Raw genomic sequence first — 9,392 nt, 5'->3', positions numbered from 1 at the left:
AGGAAAAGGGAGAAAAGAAGATGACAGCATGACCATGCGTCACTGGGAGCCCCTTTCCCTCCCTCCCCTCGCCCTTCTCTCTTTTCTCTCTCCCCAGCATGCATGTACCCGCTGGTTTAAAATATCAGCATAGGTTTAATGATAATCATGAGGGATTAAAAGGAGTGATCAGACAATAAGGGTGAGGGCCAGCAGGTGGCATGGCGGTCGGAGTGGCTGGATCCCACATAGCCAACTGCGTGGATTGGAGTACCAAACCCAGCAGCTTGAAAATCACGCCTGGTTCATGCAATGCCTAAAATCCCGAGAAAAGAAAGGAGAAGGGACTGTGGTGTGGCCATCCCCCCGGAGGGTAATTTCTCAGTTTCTCTCTCATTCTGTCTCTCTCTGGCAAGAGCACACACTCTATAGCAAAAAATGGGAGGGGGGCGGGGGGGGGGGGGGGAGACACAGATGGCAAGGCTTTGAATGCCCACAAAACCTGGAGGCCAGGTCTCGGGACAAAAGAGGGCAGTTCAAGGGCCACACGCAAATCAGAATCTAGGGGAAAGGGACCCAGCTCCACTCACAACCAACCAGGTAAATTCTAGAAGTCAACTGATCTGAGGGAATCAGTCCAATCAGTCCTGCCTAGGGACTCTGCCTGCTCCGACCAGCCTCCACTCGAACAGCCCGGCATGGCCAGTCCTGCACTGGTCCCCATGCTGGGCTCATCTGTTCTTTTTCTCCTGCACTCTCTGCCCAGGTCCAGACTCTGAACTTCCCATGGGCACATTCTGCATGTTCTTTCTCTGTTTCTCCTCCCCAGCATCTAAAGTAAATCTCCGAACGCCACAGAAGCCTAATTAAATCTAACTGGGAAAATGTAAATGTGTTTTAAAAGCAAAAACTACTGTAAGGCCAGCCCCATAGCACCATGGTTAAACACTGTGCACCAGGAGCTGGGTCCCATGTGACCAACCAAGGTTCGAATACCAGCCCTGGTGGCTGGAAAAACACACTGGACACATGTACATACGTGTCCCAAATGGCAAGGGAATAGAGGAAAAAGGATTGTGGCATGACCGTACCACACTGGGAATGTTTGTTCTCTCTCTCTCTCTCTCTCTCTCTCTTTCTTTCCCTCCCTCCCTCCCTCTCTCCCTCTCTCTCGGTCTCTCTCCCTCTCTCTCTCTCTCTCTCTCTCTCTCTGTCTCTTTCTTTGTCCCTCCCTCCTCCTCTACCCCTGGCAATTAAAAAAAAAACTGCTTTTTTAAAAATTACTACAAACTGGGACCAGCAGTTAAGAGTAATGGCTATGTCGCTGGACTCCCACGTAGTCAACCACGGTTCACGTCCTGGACCCGGTGGCTTAAAACTCACACCATGTGCGTGTGTGTCCAAGATCCTGAGAGGAGAATGGAGAAGGGATTGCGGCGTGGCCATCTCCCCTGGGGAGTGATTTCTCGCTTTCTATCTCTTGTCTCTGTCTGGCGAGCACACGCGCCCTATAACAAAAACCTCTCAAAAAAAAAAAAATGACTACAAACACAATGTTCTAAATATAATTATGATCCTAAGAGGCTCATTATAATTTTTAACATAAAAAGCTTCCTTCGCAATAACAGTCACCTTCCTGCTCCAACCATCTTGGCTACTGGGGAAAAGGGCATTCTCCGTTTGCAAGGATTTCTCCAGAAATCTATCCCATGGCTTCCCGCAGTCTCCCACGTGAGAATCTAAACAAAGCGTACTCAAGTCATAGAACGCACTGGCACTCATACTGGCTGGAGGTTTCCCAGAGCACTTGCTGTGCACCGAGCACGGAGCTAGCTAGAAGTTGTGCCTTGTCTCATTTAGTCCATGCGGTACCACGACAACCTGATGCCCATGGTGTCCCTGTTACTGCCCCTTTAATAATGGGGACACTGAAGCTCAGCGGGGTTACCTGCCCACGGTGATGCAGGAGGGCAGCATGAACATCAGTATCGGGCTGGTGAGGTCCGTCTCTCTTGTTTTGTTGTTTTGTTTTGTTTTGTTCTGTTTCTGTTTCGTTTTGTTTTGTTTCTGTTTTTGCCATAGGGTGCATGCTCTCACATGCTGTCACAGATAGACAGGCAGTGAGGGAAAGTGAGAAATCACCCCCTGGGGAGATGGCCACACCATAATCCCTTCTCCTCCCGTCTCCTCCCAGGATTTTGGGCACATCTGCACACGTGTCTGGTGTGTTTTTCAGGCTGCCGGATCCAGGACTTGGAACCACGCTGTCAACCAAGTGGGATCTGGCACCTGAACCTCCACGCCACCTGCTGGCTGGTTCCAGGGCCGATCTCTTAGTCACTTATCAATGTTGGGGACAGCAGGGGGCATGGTGGTTAAGGTGCCAGACTCCCACCATGGCTGACCATGGCTTAAGTCCCGGACCTGGCTTCTTGCTTTCACGCTTTCTCCCCTCTCTGGTGTGCGCACGTACTCTACAGCAAATTAAAAATTAACAACAATAATAATACATAATTCTCAAAGGAAAAAAATTTACGTCTCTTAATCTAACAAACAGGCAGCAGCATTTCCTAAAGCTGACTCTTTGATGTGACTCTATCTGACCCTGGACGGTTTCAGCTGTACTGCAAACACCACGTTGCATGACTCTCCCTCCTCAGCTCTCCACCCACCTGGCCATCTCAGCCCTTAGTCCTCGGCTCCCTTGTCTTCGCCCACTGCACTTCTGACCCTCACGTCGCCCATCACTTTCATCCTTTGCTGCTTACAGGGCTTGCCCTACATGAGTGTCAACCACTGTCTCTAAGAGCAAGCACCATATGATTTTCTTTATTTTTTTTAAGAGAAATTTTTGCTAAAGGGCACGTACGCTCGCCAGAGAGAGAGAAAGCAAGAAATCACACACACACACACACACACACACACACACACACCGGGGGGATGGCCACGCTGCAATCCCTTCTCCATTTTCTACTTGGACTCTTGGGCACGCACGCACATGCACCCAGCATGACTTTTAAGCCACTGAGTTCAGGACTCGAACCACGGTGGACTGTATGTGAGTCCAGTGACGTAACCATTATGCCATCTGTTGGTCCCAGTATCCTGTGGTTTTCCATCCCACAATCTACAGCAACCTCTCACGGACAATCTGCTTTTGTAACCCGCCGTGCCCTCGTAGCATCTCCACTTTTGATGCACCGAGGTATTTTACTAAATCTCCAAGTGACTCCTTCAAAACCTTCCCGCCCAAACCCGACTCCCCCTCCCACGCCCCACATTCCATGCAGACTACCCCGCTCCCAGGCAGAGTTGCGGTTTTCCCCAGCCCTCATTTCCCGTCAGCCACCTACTCTGCCTTTTTCCTTTAAACTTTCAAAACCTGCGCTTTCCTTTCTTCTCCAGTGCTAACCAAGCTACCCGGGGAATCACGTGAGCCTTTGAGTAACCTGGGGCTGGGCAACAGGTTTTGTTCATCTCGGGCCTTCCAGGACTGACGAGAGATACTCCGAGGTGACAGGAGGTCAGGCGTCAGTGCCCAGTGGCTCCCTTCCGGACTCTTCCCTCATCCATCCTTTCCACTCCCTCATGCTTACTGCCAGGAGGCACATTCCCCTACAAGAGGATTCAGTTATCCCCTCCCTGAAGATCCACCCACGACTCTCCGCTGTCCTCAGGCAGAAGATAATCACCTCCATCTCCAGATGGGCCTGAAGTCTCCTGTCCTGCAGGAAGCCACCTACTGGCCCTGAAATCCCTTCCCAAACTGTGTTCCTGCTCCGGGGCTTATCGAAGCCATGCGCCATCATCCAGCCTCCATCTCTAATCCCGGCACCCCACGAAGACTTCACTGCTCTGCTCTACTCTCACGCTGACCTAACTCCCAGCTCTCAGCACCTGTGGGTGCCACTCGTCATTGGCACATTGTGCTCCAGGCGGTCATTCGAAATGTCACATGTGCACATGGTCAGAAGGTGCAGCATGTCCTACCTCGTTTTTTTGGTTAATTTGACTTTGTTTTGTTTTAGATTTTTGCCATAAGGCACATGAGCTAACTGAAGAGAGAGAGAGAGAGAGAGAGAAGGAAAACTAGAGACCGTACCTCGGGAGATGGCCAGGCCATGACCCCTTCTCCTCTGGCCACCTGTCAGGGTGCACATGCACCCAACATGTCTCTCAAGCTGCTACGTCTGGGATTTGAACAGTGGAGTCAGCTATGTGGGATCCAGCACTTTAACCTCCATGCCATCTGCTGGACCCTTGTTTTTTTGTTTTTGTTTTTTAATAGAGAGAGCAAACGGGAGACAGTGAGATGGGTACTTTGACAGGGCCTCATCACGATCCTCTTGCATCAGCCTCCCACTCAGCTGGGACCACAGACACATGGCACCAAGACCAGCCTGTTCAGGGTGGTCCAGGAACCGAACCTGGGCTCGCACGCAGCCGCAGCCATCACATAGCAGCACCCTCCGGCTCATGCCACCACAGTCGGCCCCGACCCTGCTTCTCAGTTCCTAACTGCCTGGCTGTCGCGTTTACTTGAAGCCAACCCCACAGCAGAGCTGAAGGGCTAGGCGCTCCCTGCACTGTCAGACTTCCAGAGCGTCTCCGTGTGCCCTCGCCTGACAACCGTTTCCATTCCAAATGAGCTCCATCCTTTGGCTAAAAGCTACTGACATGTTCCCTCATGTCATACAAACACCTCTGGAAAGATAACCAACTGAGCTACAGTGTTTATCTGCAGGTATTTGCAAGTTACCAGCACCAAGGGCTTTCCGTTCTGGGTGGAGGAACCATGAGAACAATGAGGAGAAAGGGCAGGGAAGGCCACAGAGGAGGTCTGAGGGTGGGAGCGAAGGGAAGAGTCGTCACAGCCCTCCTGGGCCAGTCTCTGCCTGGAGGAAGGTCCTGGAAAAGCAGGACCAGCTCCGTCTGCTGAGTTGGAGGCAAAACGCCTAACTGCACAGATGGATGCCTTTCTGAGCCCAGGATATGGTTAGACACTGTCCTGCCCTGGGGAGCCGCCAGGTGGGTGGACCTGCCAGGTGACCAGCGATGTACTTCAGCCCAGGGACCCTGAAGAAGGAAGCGGGGTTGCTAGCTTGTATGAAAATCGACCCCAAAACTCCGAGGACCCCACAGCCACTTCATCCCCATCAGGAAAGTCTGAAGCTGGTGCCGTTACACCTTCTCTCTCCTCCGATGGACTCATATTCCACGCTGTCTTCTCATGCAGGCCAGCTGCCAGCATGCACTGTGGCCGTTCCCAGGGCCCCGGACAGCGCCCCAGCCTCTCCCACCGGCGAGCACCTGGGCAGAGCACCCTACTGTTGATGGCAAGGACCCACCTCGTGGGACCGTCCTCAGGAAGTACTGGGCTGGCGGGGCCACCTGCCTTCCAAGGTACAAAGGCGGAAGGTACAAAAGCCATCAGCAGCTAGGAGTCGTCATTTCATCCTGCCATCTGGGACAGGTGACAGCCTTCTCTGGGGCATCAGAAACTCTGCAGGGCATGCTCCCTCCCCAACTCACTTGGCAGCTCCAAGCCTGTGACGGCCATGAGGTTCCCCCAGGAAACAGCCCTTGTTCTCTTTGTTCTCTGCCCACACCAACTCCCCAGCGCGTCCCGCTCCCCACAAGGAAGCCATGACGGTGGCCATCCAGGGCTGCAAAGGCAGCACACTCCCACCTCACCTCCTTCACTGCGGTCCTCTTGGGCGTCTCCTCCCCCCTTGACCATCGCCACGGCCCCAGCTCTGCCCCTCCTCCAGACCTGATGTCCTCAAAGCCCTGCACAAACCCTCTTCCTGCAAGTCCCAAACCTCATCTTTCCTGCCTCCGTTCTTCAGACTTGCATTCTCAGCAGCTGCTCACCACCACCCTGAGGAGCAGGAAGGACGGAGCCCTGCAAGTAGCTATGCCCTACAGGAGAAGACGCTGGCTGCGCCCCAGGAGAGAAAGGCGGGGGGGGGGGGGGCAGGCAGAGCTGAACCGGGGGTTCTGCGGGGACGGAGGCTAGTGTGGGAGTTTCGAGGCCACGACTTCAGCCAGAGTGAGCTCTGAGTCAATGTGTAAAATACAATGACAATAACCAGCGGATGGTGTGATGGCTATGTTGCTGGACTCCCATATCGTCTAACACGGTTTGGGTCCCAGATCTGGTGTCCTAAAACTCACGCTGGGCACATGTGCATGCACGCTCAAGATTCTGAGAGCAGAATGGAGGAGAAGGGACTGCAGCATGGCTATCCCCCTTAGGAGGTGATTTCTCGCTTTCTGTCTCTCTGTCTCTCCAGCAAACGTGAGCGCCCTATAGTAAAAATCGCTCTAAAAATAAAAAAATAAGCAGATAAGAACAACTCTTTGAGAAGAGCGGCCCAAGTGTCACTTGACTTGCAAAAGGCAGGGGCATAAGGTCTAACCATGAGAGGGGCCGTACAGCCAAGAGTGGACGCTGAGCAGGGCTCCTCATCGCCCATGAGCCAGGAGCACGGTAGGCAGGCAGTAGGACCCACCCTGCCCTGGGGGTGCAAAAAACCAGGCCACGCTGGCCGCTGTGGGGGTATGCACAAGGCCAGCACAGTCTAGAGCCAATTCCCTCCAGCACCTTCTTGCTTTTCATCTCGGTGGGAGAATCTGCCCTGTCACCCAGAGTCAGGTAACAGAGAGTTTCTGATCTCCACTCTGCTGACATCGTTGGGCATGGCTAATATTTAACCAGCAGGGACTATTCTAGTTTCTGGTTAAGAAGAACTGCTCTGGACTAGTTGGTGATCAGCCACCACCCTGAGGCCCTTGAGTAGCTCCACCTATCCCGGTGGCCTGGCCCTTTCTCCAGGACCTCCCCCGAATCCAGCAACTGAATGGGCAATGCCTGGCCCAGCTCCCCAGCTCCGCCAGACAGGGTCTGCTCTGGTTAGTCAGTGCCAAGACACGCCCGTTGCCAGTCCTTCATCTGCAGCCCTGGCCGACAGACCACAGGTGACCCTGAGCCAACACAAAGGCCCTGGGAGGAGGACCTGCAGACCTTGCCGCTCCTTTCTGGGGGAGCAGTACGCTGCTACTAAGGAGTTTTCTATTAAGGGTCTCCCTAGAAGTCACTGATCCTAAATGAGCTAGGCAACACAAGAGTGGGGGAGAAAGCAACCCAGCACAGCTCTGGACTTGACTGATGTGCGTGGTAATCGTGCTGGAAAAAGAAATGTTATATACTGCAAAGACATTCGTGATTAAATGAAATATAAAAAATAATAATAACAACAAATAATCATAATAACAAATACAGCTCTGGAGCTAAGAGCTGCCAAACAGGTTGGCAGGAAGGCCCTGCAGGCTGCCCGGTTCCGGCCCTCCTCATGCCACCTCCCCAGAGACCAGGTCACAGCTTCCTCCAAGTCAAACTGCCAAACTGAAGAAGAGCCCCAGGCCAGCTGGCTGGAAAAATAGCACAGGAGGCTCGGCAGTGTCTGCGGCCTTGAATGCTCCTTCTCTGTACAGATACAGGTTCGGAGAGGAGGAGAGGAGTACAGAGCTTACACCCGCACACGTGTGCGCACACACGCATGCACACGCGCACTGCCAAAGGTGATGAAGCAAAGCGTCCTGCCGCAGCTCCTAGCAGACGAGGCTTAGGCTGCATTGCAAGGCCCAGCGTCCTCGGCAAATATTTTGCCACCTGTGAGTCAGGCCATTCATTGGTTGGCAGCTCCTCTGTGGTTTAACCTGCCATTGTTTGCCGAGAAATCCTGCCTGACCAGTACTTGGCCCGCCTGACAGTGCAGAGCCCCACCCTGAGAGCTGCCCTCCCGTGGACCCCCGGTTAGCTAAAGGCTGTCACTGGCTACCCACCGTGCAACAGGAGTGGCAAAGAGCTCCATGTCCGTGTCCTGGCCCCTGTCAGGACCTCCAGACAGAGCAGGGGGCAGGCGGGAGCCTCCTTACCCGCTTGTTGTCTGCAGGACTGTGGTAGAACTGTGCAATCACAACCTCGCTGTTATTTCCCACACCGAAGTTCAACTTCTCGGAAATCTTCTGGAAGGACTTGCCATAGTCGTAAGAGACGTACACCTGGAACACAGAGAAGGCGGACAAGCGGGTGAGACGTTGGGCAGGAAGAGCACTCTCTGACCTCTGCTCTCAGCGTCCAGCCCTGGAGCCTGGACATGGTTCCCAGCAGGTGCCTGATTGTCACAAGTGACAGCCGTTGCCAGAAGCATGGCACCTCAGTGTCTGTCCCGACATGTGCCAAGGGAAGAAGGCACGGGACCACTGCAGACCCTGCTGCCTGGACCATGCCAGCCACCTTTCCGAGGCCAAGGCAAATCTCTGAAGCAGGAGACAAATGAGGGAAATAATGATAACCTCCTCCCCACGGCTGGGTTAAATGTTTAACAAATTACGTCCAAAGTCAGAGAGGAAGTGGTTGCCCAGGGAGAAAAGGATTGAAAATTTGTTTTGCCATCTGTTGAACTGTCCCCAAAAGGTAATCTAATTCCTCATCCCTCCACTGGGAAGTTCAGTTCTTACTGCATTCCACATCCTAAAAAAGAAAACCTTCTCAGCTCTCTCCAGGAGCCCAAGAGATGATAAATCAAGAGTTCTAGTGCCGGGGTGTGCACAGAGGCTGGAAGTTCAGCACCTGAGTCCCCTCTACAGCACTAGGGGTTTAGGAGCCTGGGGTGCGGGAGACAGGAGCAGCAGGACCCAGACCTGGGCCAACCTCATGGATTTCTCTCTTGCTCCCTGGTCTCTGGCTATGCAGTCGCCACGGTGATAAAACATACACCCTGCCACACATCCAGTGCTGACTTCATGCCGAGCAGGACCACCTCTTTGAGAAAGAGCTCGGGTAATTCTCACAACACCCTGCTCGGCGCACGGACTGCAAGGGCTCAGGAGAGCGTCGCTTGTCAAAGTGGCAGAGTGAGCTCGTGGCCCGGCTGCTGCCTCCAAGCCAGCACCCCTCAGGGAACGGCTAGAAGGTCGGGTATTCTGCACCTACACGTTACTACCCGTCAAATACGAAATACAATTAACACATCAGTGGGTTCAAAACAAGCCTGATGGGGCCGGCAGGCGGTGTGCTCGTGAAGGCGCTGGACTCCCACGTGGCCAACCACACTCGAGTTCCAGATTCGGTGGCTTGAAAATCATGCCAGGCACATGTACAAGTGTGACCAAAATCCCAAAAGAGAATGGAGAAGGGACTGTAGCATGAACATCCTCCCTGGGGGGGGGGGTGACCTTTCACTTTCCCTCTCTCTGTTTCTCTCTCGCCAGCGCACGCATCCTACAGCAAAAACCTCCCCCCCCAAAAAAAAGCCTGAAACATGAGTGTAACAAAAAGAATAATAACAGTAGTAACGTACTTATTTTTCACATGATTGCTGGGAAGGAGAATCGAGCTAAGCATT

General features: G+C 53.3%; 1 protein-coding gene across 3 annotated transcripts in view; it reads right to left on the bottom strand.

Moving 5' to 3' along the window:
• The window catches only part of SORL1 (sortilin related receptor 1), a 226,472-nt gene that overhangs the window by 177,174 nt on the left and 39,906 nt on the right, over positions 1-9,392 (bottom strand). For all 3 annotated transcript variants that reach the window (XM_006148800.3, XM_027771985.1, XM_027771986.1), the window contains exon 3: positions 7,921-8,046. In XM_006148800.3, the coding sequence (XP_006148862.1) occupies positions 7,921-8,046 (126 nt within the window). The remainder of the gene's footprint in view (positions 1-7,920; positions 8,047-9,392) is intronic.

Source organism: Tupaia chinensis, unplaced genomic scaffold, assembly GCF_000334495.1.
Source record: "Tupaia chinensis unplaced genomic scaffold, TupChi_1.0 Scaffold000247_1, whole genome shotgun sequence".
Lineage (NCBI taxonomy): Eukaryota > Metazoa > Chordata > Mammalia > Scandentia > Tupaiidae > Tupaia > Tupaia belangeri.
This window is presented reverse-complemented; position numbering and strand designations above follow the sequence as displayed.